At 39.1% G+C, this 15526-nt stretch overlaps 1 protein-coding gene across 5 annotated transcripts in view; it reads right to left on the reverse strand.

The window, feature by feature from the left end:
- LOC133557422 (VPS10 domain-containing receptor SorCS1) overlaps positions 1-15526 on the reverse strand; it is a 415482-nt gene that overhangs the window by 13824 nt on the left and 386132 nt on the right. For all 5 annotated transcript variants that reach the window (XR_009807768.1, XR_009807769.1, XM_061907883.1 and 2 more), the window contains exons 22-23: positions 13601-13713; positions 10773-10907 (exon numbers count right to left, since the gene is read on the reverse strand). Coding sequence is in view for 3 of the 5 variants with exons in the window: in XM_061907883.1 (XP_061763867.1) it covers positions 10773-10907; positions 13601-13713 (248 nt within the window). In the remaining 2 variants the exon portion in view is untranslated. The remainder of the gene's footprint in view (positions 1-10772; positions 10908-13600; positions 13714-15526) is intronic.

Below are 15526 nucleotides of genomic sequence, written 5' to 3' on the forward strand. Positions count from 1 at the left end.
GTTATTGTCTCCTGAACCTCCCACATGCATGCGCCTGCTTCACTTCGTCAGTCCTGGCATTTTGTCTCTCCTTATTCCTGTAATCCGTCACCTATTTGTGTTTGTCACCTAACTTCCCTGGGGCAACCAGGATTCTGTGTTAGACTTTATGCTATGCTCAGTGCGCCCTGGCCTTTTTCCCTGCCGACCACTGAGGAACGAGGAACTTGTTTTGTATTCATGGTTTGCACTTCTGCCCCATCACCTTTTGTTACACTTCTTCCATCCATCCATCCATCCATCATCTTCCGCTTATCCGAGGTCGGGTCGCGGGGGCAACAGCCTAAGCAGGGAAACCCAGACTTCCCTCTCCCCAGCCACTTCGTCTAGCTCTTCCCGGGGGATCCCGAGGCGTTCCCAGGCCAGCCGGGAGACATAGTCTTCCCAACGTGTCCTGGGTCTTCCCCGTGGCCTCCTACCGGTTGGACGTGCCCTAAACACCTCCCTAGGGAGGCGTTCGGGTGGCATCCTGACCAGATGCCCGAACCACCTCATCTGGCTCCTCTCGATTTGAAGGAGCAGCGGCTTTACTTCTCACCCTATCTCTAAGGGAGAGCCCCGCCATACGGCGGAGGAAACTCATTTCGGCCGCTTGTACCCGTGATCTTATCCTTTCGGTCATGACCCAAAGCTCATGACCATAGGTGAGGATGGGAACGTAGATCGACCGGTAAATTGAGAGCTTTGCCTTCCGGCTCAGCTCCTTCTTCACCACAACGGATCGGTACAACGTCCGCATTACTGAAGACGCCGCACCGATCCGCCTGTCGATCTCACGATCCACTCTTCCCCCACTCGTGAACAAGACTCCTAGGTACTTGAACTCCTCCACTTGGGGCAGGGTCTCCCCCCCAACCCGGAGATGGCACTCCACCCTTTTCCGGGCGAGAACCATGGACTCGGACTTGGAGGTGCTGATTCTCATTCCCGTCGCTTCACACTCGGCTGCGAACCGATCCAGCGAGAGCTGAAGATCCCGGTCAGATGAAGCCATCAGGACCACATCATCTGCAAAAAGCAGAGACCTAATCCTGCGGTTACCAAACCGGAACCCCTCAACGCCTTGACTGCGCCTAGAAATTCTGTCCATAAAAGTTATGAACAGAATCGGTGACAAAGGACAGCCTTGGCGGAGTCCAACCCTCACTGGAAATGTGTTCGATTTACTGCCGGCAATGCGGACCAAGCTCTGGCACTGATCGTACAGGGAACGGACCGCCACAATAAGACAGTCCAATACCCCATACTCTCTGAGCACTCGCCACAGGACTTCCCGAGGGACACGGTCGAATGCCTTCTCCAAGTCCACAAAGCACATGTAGACTGGTTGGGCAAACTCCCATGCACCCTCAAGAACCCTGCCGAGAGTATAGAGCTGGTCCACAGTTCCACGACCAGGACGAAAACCACACTGTTCCTCCTGAATCCGAGGTTCGACTATCCAACGTAGCCTCCTCTCCAGTACACCTGAATAAACCTTACCGGGAAGGCTGAGGAGTGTGATCCCACGATAGTTGGAACACACCCTCCGGTCCCCCTTCTTAAAGAGAGGAACCACCACCCCGGTCTGCCAATCCAGAGGTACCGCCCCCGATGTCCACGCGATGCTGCAAAGTCTTGTCAACCAAGACAGCCCCACAGCATCCAGAGCCTTAAGGAACTCCGGGCGGGTCTCGTCCACCCCTGGGCCTTGCCACCGAGGAGCTTTTTAACTACCTCAGCGACCTCAGCCCCAGAAATAGGAGAGTCCACCACAGATTCCCCAGGCACTGCTTCCTCATAGGAAGACGTGTTGGTGGGATTGAGGAGGTCTTCGAAGTATTCCTTCCACCTATCCACAACATCCGCAGTCGAGGTCAGCAGGACACCATCCGCACCATACACGGTGTTGATAGTGCACTGCTTCCCCTTCCTGAGGCGGCGGACGGTGGTCCACACACTTCTTGGACTCATTAAATTTTTTCACTTTTCGTAATTCAACCTTTCTTCCGGTCTCTGCATCCTGGGGTCACTTCCTTGATCAATTCCTAACAGTTTCTTACCTATTGGTACGTGCTGTTGTGTATTTGGGATCTGTACAAGTCCCGAAAATGTCAAATTGATTGATTGATTGATTGATTGATTGATACTTTTATTAGTAGATTGCACAGTTCAGTACATATTCCGTACAATTGACCACTAAATGGTAACACCCGAATAAGTTTTTCAACTTGTTTAAGTCGGGGTCCACGTTAATCAATTCATGATACAAATATATACTATCAACATAATACAGTCATCACACAAGTTAATCATCATAGTATGTACATTGAATTATTTACATTATTTACAATCCGGGGGGTGGGATGAGGACCTTTGGTTGATATCAGTACTTCAGTCATCAACAATTGCATCAACAGAGAAATGTGGACATTGAAACAGTGTAGGTCTTATTTAGTAGGATATGTACAGCCAGCAGAGAACATAGTGAGTTCAGATAGCATATGAACAAGTAAATACATTAAAACGTGGAGGCATTGCAAAGGTATTTATAAAAGAATGCTGCCTTCTTTCATAGTTAGTTCAAACGAGCTATTTGGAATGTGCACAATTGGTGACGTCACAAATTGGGAAAATTGCCGGCGGATTATTCACAAATGATATAAATGTACCCAGAGTGCCTTGTTTTCTTTCTTTTTTTGTGGGGCAGATTGTACGAGTTATTTGTATAGCCATTTCTAATAAAAAGTAGTGTATAGTTTTCACTTATATCTGCACTGCAAAAAGTCAATGTTCAAAAACAAGTAGAATAATGAATGGGTCAGGTTGTGTCCTGCATAACCAATAATAAAGCAACCAAATTGTCACAAATCGGCGGCCTCGTCATTCTGACCAGAAAGCAGAGCTTTGCAGACCCATTGTAAAGTGAAGTGTGTTACCCCCGAGGAAAACATCGACCCTGAAGGGAACGTCTGCGCCTGTACTCCTCTACTACGGTCTGCACCGGAGCCAAACAGCAAGACAGGTGCAACAACTACAGTATTACCTGTCACTCTTTATAACTCCTGGTACAGATCTGAATGTTCACTATTTAAAAGTTTACTTAAGTTTGAAGCAAAAGTGGTGATACTAATCGCAACATTTGGCGAGGCGTGTTTTAAAGCAACACTTGAAAATTATCTGGAACAAGAAAATTTGGCTTGTGAAGACTTTCAAAAAGAAGTAAAATTAGCTAACCTCAATGAACCCCAAAATACCTTAAAATAAGTATATTCTCACTCATAACAACTGTACTACTATATACTGTAAGTACGTATTTTCTATTGTTTCATTGAAAATAAAACAGCAAAGTCCATTTGGCTGTCATCTGTTTTAATTATGAGACACAATTGTGTCAAAGCCATGTTTTTTGTTTTTGTTTTACATGCTTAACATAAGAAATTATTACTTTAAAAAGGAAGGTGACGTGACATGGCGTGAAGGTAAATACATGATTTTAATCTTAACTCAAAAGCTACAAACAAAAGGCACTCACAGTAGATGCACAAAACTTAACACAGGGACAAAATTAATACTTAAACATAAACTATGAATATAAAACAAACAACACTTACTGTGACATAATCAAGGCAGCATGAACAATGAACACCAGTACGAACTATGGTATGGACAGAGCAAAGACAAGAGTGATGACACCAGAACGACCATCAGAAAATGACTTGAATAGTGACATGATTAACAACAGGTGCGTGAGTTCAAACAAATGAGGCAGGTGAACCTAATGGTTGTCATGGAAACTAAAACAAACCAGGGTGCGCAAAAACAGGAACTAATTGAGTCAAAAACAAAACAGAACATAACTAAAAAGAATCCAGACCACAGAACATGACAGGCTTATACTTGTGAGTGTTGATGACACAGCTTTGCAACAGTTGATGTTGTAGTTTCGAGCAGGTTTTACTCAATATAGGTCTTCAAATCTCAACATTATCTCTTACTGAGATAATATTGGACCAGAACACTTAAAACAAGTAAAACATTCTAACATAAAATCTGCTTAGTGAGAAGAATGATCTTATCGGACAGAAAATAAGCAAATATCACCATCATTTGAGATATTTAATCTTACTTAGATTTCAGTTTTTGCAGTGTGTCAAAGCAGCTGCAATTTTGTTGAAATATCAACATGCCTTTAAAATAACCTTTTTACCCTAAATCAACAAATCCTAAAGAAACAATGTGTTTCTCTTTGAAGAAACAATCATTAAATGAAATTCAGGTCAATATTAATAAATATAAAATAGAGCAGGTAAAGAAATGTAATATTTGGGTGTTATTTTGGACCCTGGGCTAAAATTTGATGGCCATATTATAAAAATGACTAAGACCATAAAACATTTATATAAACTGTTTCAGGGTTATTAAACCTTATTTAGCTGTTCAAGCTGCAATGATTTGATCCCATTTGTCTTATTGTGCCATGGTTTTGGGACAGGCCACGAGATGTGTAGTGAAGTCTCTGTTGTTGTTATATAAACAATCACTAAATATATTTGACTAAAAATCAATGAAGCATATTACCCAAAAATATAACATGATTAGTTTACATAATTGCATACATTTCTCATTTTAAAAAACTATTTTTTAAGAGTCTTAATGCAGTCTTTTTCAACTACTAGCGTGCCGTGAGATACAGTCTGGTAAACCATTGGAGATTATGTAATTTCACCTAAATGTGTTAAAAATTTTTTTTTGCAAACTAGTAATCATAATTGTTGAATGTCTATGCTGTCTAGAGCTCGGCAGAGTAATCGTGTAATACTCTTCCATATCAGTAGGTGGCAGCAGGTAGCTAAATTGCTTTGGAGATGTCGAGAACAGCGGGAGGCAGGGTTCAGATAAAATGGTGCCTAATGCTTAAACCAAAAATAAACAAAAGGTGAGTGCCGCTAAGAAAATGTATTGAAGCTTAGGGATGACTGTGCAAAACGAAACTGAAAGGTAAACAAAAACAGAATGCTGGACGACAGCAAAGACTTACAGCATGTAGAGCAGACAGCGTCCACAAAGTACATCCCTGCATGACAATCAACGATGTCCCTACATAGAAGCATAGCGTACGCACAAGCTAAATAGTCTTGATTGCAAAATCAGAAAAATACCAATAAAAGAGGAAAAGCCACCAAGACAAGAACTAAAACACTACACACAGGAAAACACTAAAAAATTCCAAGTAAGTCAGGGTGTGATGTGACAGGTGGTGACAATACACCTACTTTGAGACAAGAACTATGGTAATGCATGGTTGGTTATGGTTTGAATTCATATCCAACAAGAGAACAACTTTTTATTGTCAATATCGACTACAGAGTTTAATTTTTTATTTTTTTTAATGTTTCCTGCCAGTGATGTGCCTTATAATTTTTTCAATGAAAAAAATGTGCCTTGGCTCAGAAAAGGTTGAAAAACCCTGTCTTAATGGATTGGCCCCTTATGTGATATGTTAAGTAATACAAAAGCTACTGTAGTGAAGGTGCGCAGACTCCAGCTGCAGAGTGAAAAGGTGCCGGACCACCCCGGGGTCAGTCTGTGTTCTCAGTGAAGGCCTCACTTTTTGTGGAACTCTTTGCCACTGGATTTAAAGTCAATAAACTTTTCTCCACAAAACTGAAAAAAGTGCCTTAAGGAAAATCAGAAGTGTGAGCACTAGAACCGGGTGTAGTGTGGACAAACAGGGCCAATTGTTTTTAACGTGTTTTTATTTTTGTTTTTGTCTTAATCCTTTTGTATGTGTTTGGCACTTTTCTTTTTCTAAAAGCCTAACCACACTGCAAAAACTGAAATATAAGTAGGATTGAATATCTCAAATAAGGGTGATATGTGCTTATTTTTTGTCTGATAAGATAATTCTTCTCACTAAGCAGATTTTATGTTAGAGTGTTTTACTTGTTTTAAGGGTTTTGGTCCTAAATGATCTCAGTAAGATACTACACCTTGTTGCTGAGATTTTATGACCTATATTGAGTAAAACATGCTTTAAACTAGATTATCAACTGTGGCAAAGCTGTGGCATCAACACTCACAAGTGTAAAACTGTCATGTTTCTGTTTAGTTATGTTCTGTTTTGTTTTTGACTCCATTAGTTCATTTTTTTGCACACCCTGGTTTGTTTTAGTTTCAATGACAACAATTAGTTTCACCTGCCTTTTTTGTTTTAACTCACGCACCTGTTGTTAACTATGTCACTATTTCAGCATGTGATTTTCTGTTGATCGTTCTGGTGTCATCACTCTTGTTTTTGCTCTGTCCATGCCATGCAAGTATAAAACTGCTTTTTTGAAGTAATAATATCTTACTTCTAGCATGAAAAAAAAAAATCATGATTTTGACACAAAATGTATCTCAATAATTAACAGATGACAGCCAAATGGACTTTACTGTTTAATTTTCAATAAAAAACATAGAAAACATGTACTCATAGAGTATTACAATCGGTACAGTACAACAAACGGACAGGTAATATTTTAGAACAGAAGAGAATACAATAGAGTTCATTGTCATTATTGCAGTGAACAACTTCAAAGAACAACGACATTGGAGCAAATCCATTTATTTGCAAACCCATTTTTGTAATATAAATAGTAGAAAAAAGAGAGAAAAGAATATATATATATCTATATATGTATATATATCTAAACACATGCATTTATCAATACATATGCATGTCATGACGTGGACTATGGTGTGGTTTGTTTGCCCGAGGTGCAAAGCGACTGGACCTAAATGGGTGCAGTGATTGATAGGTGTGTGAGTCCAAACAAATCAGGTGTGTGACTCGTGAACACATAACAGGTGAAAACTAATGGGTTGACATGGTAACAAAACAAACAAGAGTGCCCAAAGAATCGAAAACCAAACAGAACGTGACCACAAAACATGACAATGCATATATATATATATATATATATATATATATATATATATATATATATATATATATATATATATATATATTACACACATATAACACTATTGCACATTATAGTCTGAAAAAATTAAAAGTTAAACATGTAACACGTGACATTTCAATCAATTGTGAACAGAAATACTTCATGCACATTCAGATAAATTCTTAAAAATTACACACACACAGAAAAAATTGGAGCGCATGTCATTATGTAAAAAAAAATGGCACTTGCATTTAATTAATTTAAGAATATTTTTCCAAAAAGGTCTCATATTTGTTTTTTCTATCAAAAATTTTCGGTTCACTGAGGTGAGCTAATTGTACTTGTTTTGGAAAGTCTTGAACAGCCAAATTTTCTTCTTCTATTGGCCAATAATTTTGCTTAGTTCAAATAAAATGCCCCTAACTTTAGTATTTTATTTTTTTTTTCTTCTTGTTTTTGTTTGGACACTGACTTTTTGCATTGCAGGGTTCCAAAGTCTAATGCACTTTGACATCGGTTACCTTTAGGTAGCAATGTTTAATTGTACTGTCCCTGTCAAATAAATACACAAATGAATGAAGATGTTTTTTAAATAGAAATCTATGTAAAATGTAGACCACACTGCAAAAACTGAAATCTAAGTAAGATTAAATATCAAAAATAAGGGTGATATTTGCTTATTTTCTGTCTGATAAGATCATTCTTCTTACTAAGCGGATTTTATGTTAGTTTTGTATTCGTTTTAAAAGTTTTTTCCTAAATGATCTCAGTAAGATATTACAGCTTGTTGCTGAGATTTTATGACCTATAATGAGTAAAACATGCTTGAAACTAGAATATCAACTGTTGCAAAGCTGTGTCATCAACACTTACAAGTATAAAACTGCTTTTTTAAAGTAATAATTTCTTACTTCAAGCATGAAAAAAAGAATCATTATGTCCAGATTGAAAACTTGAAAAGTTTAACAGATTACTCTTCATTTATAAAAGAAGTTAAAAAGTGCTCACACGGTCACTAAGGTGGGCACTATGTTTAACAGATCAACTTCATGTGTATCATATTCATCCATGACAGCATTTTTGTTGTAAATTGTGAGGTGTGTCAGTTAAAATCATGGTTGTTTTTACAAATGAGGACAGATGTGAACAAGAACATGTATTGTCTTTGTGTGATGATGTAAATGAGATGTGGTTGTATTGTATATTAAGTGTGTGTCCATGAAAGGGCATTTCATGACTTTTCTTAACTTGATTACATGATATGGTATGATTTTATTGTCATAATTTTATTGCATGATTTTTGTATCCTTTTAATTTAGGTAGCCAGGGACCGCAGGTGGAAATGAGCTATTTAGCTATAATCTGGTACAGACCATATCTGTCTTTGAGTTTAATGTTTCGGTTTCTGTAATTTTAAGGTATTTTGGGGTTCATTGAGGTTAGCTAATTTGACTTGTTTTGGAATGTCTTGACAAGCCAAATGTTCTTGTTCTATTGGCAGATAATTTTGCTTCGTTCAACTAAAATACCCCTAATTTTCGTTTATTTTTTTTCTTGTTTTTGAACATTGACTTTTTGCATTGCACAAGGAAGGGTGTTAAATATAGAAAAACATTATAATATAGTGTGACTGCCCTGAATATAGTTTAACATGAATGACTTGAAAGGTGAGGCTCTAAGCTACTTTATCCTACCCTCAGTCGCAAATCATTTAGTGACTGGATCAATCATTTTAATAACTCTTTGCACTTTTGGACCTCAAAAGGATTGAGTAAAGACAATCTTTTAAATCATCCAATCATACATTTCCTCATACTGGCTGCATTTAATGATGAGTCTAAAATGAAAAGATTCCCCCAGGCTTGTCAAGCATAGACGTGAGCCAGTGGATCTAGACTGACCTCTGGTGGAGAAAGACAGAAGTCATTTTTGTCATTATTTTTCAATGTACATGAGAGTTGACGTCAGGTTGAGAAGACCTGAAAAAGAACGGCATTAAGAAAATTACTGTAACGTATTATTTCTAGGTCTCCCTATGTCTAGCATTAAAAGATTACAGTTGCTACAAAATGCGGCTGCTAGACTTTTGACCACAGCAAGAAAGTTTGATCATATTACGCCCAAACTGGCTCACCTGCACTGGCTTCCTGTGCACTTAAGATGTGACTTTAAGGTTTTACTACTTACCTATTAAAATATGACACCGTCTAGCTCAATCCTATATTACCATATGTCCTGGCAAGAAATCTGCGTTCAAAGAACTCTGGCTTATTAGTGAGCCCCCAGAAAAGTCAACGGGCTATAGAGTGTTTTCTATTCGAGCTCCTGTAAACTGGAATGCCCTCGCGGTAACACAGCAGAAGCATCTCAGTCCCATTTTAAAACTCATTTGTATACCCTAGCCTTTAAATAGACCCCATTTTTAGACCAGTTGATCTGCCGGTTCTTTTTTTTTCCACTCTGGGGGCACAGGCCATGGATGAAGTGCTGGCTTGTCCAGAGTCGGGAACCGGGGTGGACCGCTCACCTGTGCATCGGTTGGGGACATCTCTGCGCTGCTGACCCGTCTACACTCGGGATGGTCTCCTTCTGGCCCCACTATGGACTGGACTCTCACTATTATGTTAGACCCACTATGGACTGGACTTTCACAATATTATGATAGACCCAATCGACGTCCATTGTATCTGGTCTCCCCTACAGGGGACTGGTCACCCACATCTGCGGTTCTCTGCAAGGTTTCTCAAAGTCATTCACATTGACATCCCACTGGGTTGTGAGTTTTTCCTTGCTATTACGTGGGCTCTGAACCGAGGATGTCGTTGTGACTTGTGCAGCCCTTTGAGACACTTGTGATTTAGGGCTATATAAATAAACATTGATTGTTTGATTGAGAGTGCTACAAGAATGGCTTTGTGTTTAACTATAGCCGGATCATTTGTCCCAAAGTAGCCCTTGTCTTTGGCTCTGACAAGGTCTGTCATGATTAGTGGTAGTGGTGGTTGACTGAAATAGTGTTCACTGCTTTGCACGCTGTGATATCAGTCAGGAAAGAAGTTACAGTAATGCTGGATTCGACCAAAATACCGTACATATGACATGTCATCGTGAGTGTGACGGATACAACATTACACACATACTTGGAGTGTGTTTATAAAATGTTGTTGGAGGTTGATTGGACGTTTTTTTTAGTATGTGCGCTGTCAGCCGCCTCTTCTTAGCAGGTTTGTACGTCTTAGAACGCACAAAAAAGAGAAAAAGGTGTATTTTTGACCAAAAAATTACAGTTTTCCTATTAAAAAAAAACTGTTTTATGTTGTTAAAATCATTCCTGAAATTGATTAGGTAAATCACTAATTTGAAAATCCCCACAAATCAAAGGCTAAACAAGCTCTGGTGAAGGGACCATGGTCAACTTTGAAGGGTTCAGGGGTGATTCTGAGGGACCATGACTGACAGGGCCCCATGAACACAGTGAAACATGACTTAAATACTGTTGGTGGTGCCAATAATCCCCCCCCCCCCCAAAAAAAAAATACCGGACAGAATATGGCAATGCACGATAAAATCTGCTCCGATTTAGTGAAATTTGTGTTGTATCTCAAAGAAAAACTCACAACAAAACTGGGTTGTGAGTTTTTCCTTGCCCTTATGTGGGATCTGAACCAAGGATGTCGTTGCGGATTGTGCAGCCCTTTGAGACACTTGTGATTTAGAGCTATATTAATAAACATTGACTGATTAAATGATTGATTGATTGATAAGAAAATAAGATGAAATGAAGACACGGCAGCTGATTCTTACTTGGCTCAAATGTGCTGCGTTCTTCTCTGGTCGTCCTTGGATGAACTCTTTGTCAAGCAAGAGGAAAAGTTCTGCTGTTGTCGGCAGACCTGGGAGGACACTGACCAGGACCTGGTCCTCACTCACACCTGTGGCCTATGTGGACAACACATAGATGTCAAGAAAATTATATGCATTACATTCCAATGTCCAACTAATGACCAGCAGAAGAAGACAAGTCTAATTTCCACCCGTCTATGAAAACATAATTATTTATAAATAATTACATGATTTGATATCCAAACATATAGATCTTCCGACATAATCATGCACTAAAAAAGTGAAATTTCAAATCCACCACGATCCCATTCAGATGTGGTTAGGGGCGTCCCGATACAACTTTTTTCACTTCCAATACAGTACTGATATTGGAGTATTGGCAGATACTGATATTGATCCGATACCTTATCAGCAGGAACTACACATACTGTCATTATTTTTTATTGCGGAATGTTAGAAAATGTTTGAAATTACTCAAACAGCAAACAATGGTAATACTGATCAACACTAACCGATGCATTATTAACTGTCTGGAATGGACATACAGTCATGGTCAAAAGTTTACGTACACTTGTAAACGACATAATATCAAGGCTGTCTTGAGTTCCCAATCATTTCTACAAGTCTTATTTTTTTGTGATGGAGAGATTGGAGCATGAGTTGGTCACTGAAAGATTTTATGAAGTTTGGTTCTTTAATGAATTTATTATGAGTCTACTGAAAATGTAAACAAATCTGCTGGGTCAAAATTATACATACAGCAAGGTTAAAATTGAACTTTACTCCAGAAGGTCTTATCGTTGTCCATATGATGTTATATAAAACAAAAATATAGCTGTTTGGCCACAATACCCAGCAATATGTTTGGAGGAGGAACACCAGGAACACCTGTTTTGCTGCCAATGGAACTGGTGCTCTACAGAGAGTAAATGTGTATATATATATATATATATATATATATATATATATATATATATATATATATATATATATATATATATATATATATATATATATATATATATATAAATACAAACCCCGTTTCCATATGAGTTAGGAAATGGTGTTCGATGTAAATATAAACGGAACCCATATTCAGTTGAATATGCTACAAAGACAAGCTATTAGATGTTCAAACTGATAAACATTTTTTTTTGCAAATAATCATTAACTTTAGAATTTTATGCCAGCAACATGTGACAAAGAAGTTGGGAAAGGTGGCAATAAATACTGCTAAAGTTGAGGAATGCTCATCAAACACTTATTTGGAACATCCCACAGGTGTGCAGGCTAATTGAGAACAGGTGGGTGCCATGATTGGGTACAAAAAGAGCTTCCCAAAAAATGCTCAGTCTTTCACAAGAAAGGATGGGGCGAGGTACACCCCTTTGTCCACAACTGCGTGAGCAAATAGTCAAACAGTCTGAGAACGTTTCTCAAAGTGCCATTGCAAAAAATTTTGGGATTTCAACATCTACGGCCCACAATATCATCAAAAGTTTCAGAGAATCTGGAGAAATCACTCCATGTAAGCGGCATGGCCGGAAACCAACATTGAATGACCAGGACCTTCAATCCCTCAGTATCAAAAACCGACATCAATCTCTAAAGGATATCACCACATGGGCTCACAACTGAAGCTCTACGTAAAACAAGAATGCGAAATAATTTCACTTTCAGAGCTCCAACCATTAGTTGTCTTAGTTCCCAAATGTTTATTGAGTGTTGTTAAAAGAAAAGGTGATGTAACACAGTGGTGAACATGCCTTTTCCCAACTACTTAGGCACGTGTTGCTGCCAGGAAATTCTAAGTTAATTATTATTTGCAAAAAAAAAAAAAGTTTATCAGTTTGAACATCAAAAATCTTGTCTTCGTACTGCATTCAATTGAATATGGGTTGAAAAGGATTTGCAAATCATTGTATTCCGTTTATATTTACATCTAACAATTTCTGAACTTATATGGAAACGGGGTTTGTATAAAAAGCTTTGCTGGAGAGCATGTTGCATATTTGTGTTTTGTGACTTTTGGGTGCGTATTCTACCTTTCAGGTATAGGCGTCATAAAAACTGACGCTAATGATAAATACTGATGCAGTGACATGCTCTGCAAAAAAATAAATGTTATCTGCATATTTTAGGCCTCTGTTTGGAATTCTGCAGGATCAACATGATGCCACGTGTTTATTTTTACCCCCTATTATACTATTAAAATGTACTGTGGGGCGGTATAGCTCGGTTGGTAGAGTGGCCGTGCCAGCAACTTGAGGGTTGCAGGTTCGATTCCCGCTTCCGCCATCCTAGTCACTGCCGTGGTGTCCTTGGGCAAGACACTTTACCCACCTGCTCCCAGTGCCACCCACACTGGTTTAAATGTAACTTAGATATTGGGTTTCACTATGTAAAGCGCTTTGAGTCACTAGAGAAAAGCGCTATATAAATTCAATTCAGTTCAGTACTGTATTATTGAGAAAAGGATGATGCTTGTTTGGATTGTCTGATATCGTCACTAGACAAGCTGCAAAGCACTAACGTGCAAGTGCCCCTTAGGGGCCAAACGACTACAGCATGTGTGGCCCCTCTACTCATTGTGGTTTGTGCAAGGTCTGTCATCAGAGCTTGGACTATATTTACCCCTCATACCTCAATTATCGTCAAAAAATACATATTTGCATCCAAAGCCTTAGAGAAGTCACTCTGCAATTTCAGACTAAATATCCAGACAAGCAGTCAGTGTTTGCCCAAGCCAGGAGAAAACATCTTCCATGAAGAAAATCGGAGACCTTTACCTGGATAAAAGAATACTTGATGACTCGGCTCACATCCAGCCTCCATTCTGGAACATCAGGGTTGTGGTCGTCCATGTTTGAAGAGAATGCCAACAAATGAGATTGGAAATACTCTGTGGGGAAAAAAAGCATTGTTATATATATATATATATATATATATATATATATATATATATATATGTATATATATATATATATATATATATATATATATATATATATATATATATATATATATATATATATATGTGTGTTATTTATAAAATTTATTTTTTCATTATTTTTTTATTTTATATTAGGTAAATTGATACAAATTTGATATTTCCTGCCACAGATTAAACACATTGTTAATAAAGTTATTATTTTGTTGTGTTGATATACATTTTGTAGATGTTGCCCTCTAGTGGGGTCTTCAGACCCCCACACACTGCCAGGAATTCAGGGTACAACACTGTTTAATTTTTTTCTCAAGTCTTTTCTGTGTCTGCCCAGCAGCACCTCCAACTCCAACTACTCATCTCGTCACGGCTGCTGCTAATGAAGGCGACAGGTGATTAGATAAAAATGGCCCACCTGGGCCATCTACGCACCCTTCGCTCTCTTCGAGGCCGGTCCTGGCAATACTCCTTTGCCAGGTCATGCCCCTCTCCACACATTTGTTTTTGATTTATTTAATGTTAAGGAGAACAAGGAAATAGGATAAAATAGCTACGGTATGAAAAAGGTTAGGATTAAATAAGATCAGCTTCTTCCGACTCCTTTTCGGATGTGCTGTAATGAAACAACTGGGAATATGTTAATGCATTTTGTTGTATCGTATGCCTGTTGGAAAAAAACTGAAACTGAACTGAATTATACATTGTTATGCAGAGTGTACTTGTAACAATAGTTTGGAGAGGGGGAGACGACGGTCCGACAGAGAGGCAGGGCACGCTAGAGCCCGGCCCAAGATGGTGGCGAGGATGCGGGGATGGCGAGCAAGGAGCGAGGCAGGGCGTACCGGGAGTGACGCCACAAACAAGATCAGGTGTGTGGATCGCGCACCTGTACACGATTAACGTATCTCCTTTCGCTGTATAAAAGGGGAGAAGGAGGAGAGAACGGGGCTGGTGATGGTGCGGAGCGAAAGCAACCCATACGAGGAAGGAACCAGAGAGAGACGACAACACGAGCAGCAACGCGTGCAACCCGAAAGACAGCGAGAGAAAGACTACGCAGACTACGGGAAGGCTGGAAAGCAACACGCAACAGACTTTTGTTTATTTTATAATAAAGAAGTCTAAAACTGCTCAGAGGCATGTCCTTCCCTGGTGGTCCCTGGAACCCGCAAGACGGTACGAGTCGTTCACAATTAGTGTTTAGAAATAAACGTATTTTGAATTTATAGTCGCAGAAAAAAGTGGGGTGGGCGGGTTAGTTGTTTCTTCTTGGGGGGCATATTAGAAAATAATTGAGAAGCACTGGTGTAGACGGAGAAAAACATGGGAGGCAGAACACAGCCCTGTGGCAGTCCTGTTGCTAAATCCCTTTAAAACAGTGTTTTTTTAACCTTTTTTGAGCCAAGGCACATTTTTTGCATTGAAAAAATCCGCAGGCACACTACCAGCAAAAATCATAAAAAAAAAAAAACGAAACTCAGTTGACAGTAAAAAGTTGTTGGATATGACTTCAAACCATAACCAACCATGCCGTCACATATTTTGAGTTTTTTGCTGTTTTCCTCTGTGTAGTGTCTTAGTTCTTGTCTTGTGCTCCTATTTTGGTGGCTTTTTCCCTTTTTTTGGTATTTTCCATGTCTTTCCTTTGAGCAATATTTCCCGCATCTACTTTGTTTCGGCAATCACAAATATTTCAGTTGTTTTTATCCTTCTTTGTGTTCGGATGTACATTGTGGACGCCGTATTTGCTCCACAGTAAGTCTTTACT

Source organism: Nerophis ophidion, linkage group LG01 (assembly GCF_033978795.1).
Source record: "Nerophis ophidion isolate RoL-2023_Sa linkage group LG01, RoL_Noph_v1.0, whole genome shotgun sequence".
Taxonomy (NCBI): domain Eukaryota; kingdom Metazoa; phylum Chordata; class Actinopteri; order Syngnathiformes; family Syngnathidae; genus Nerophis; species Nerophis ophidion.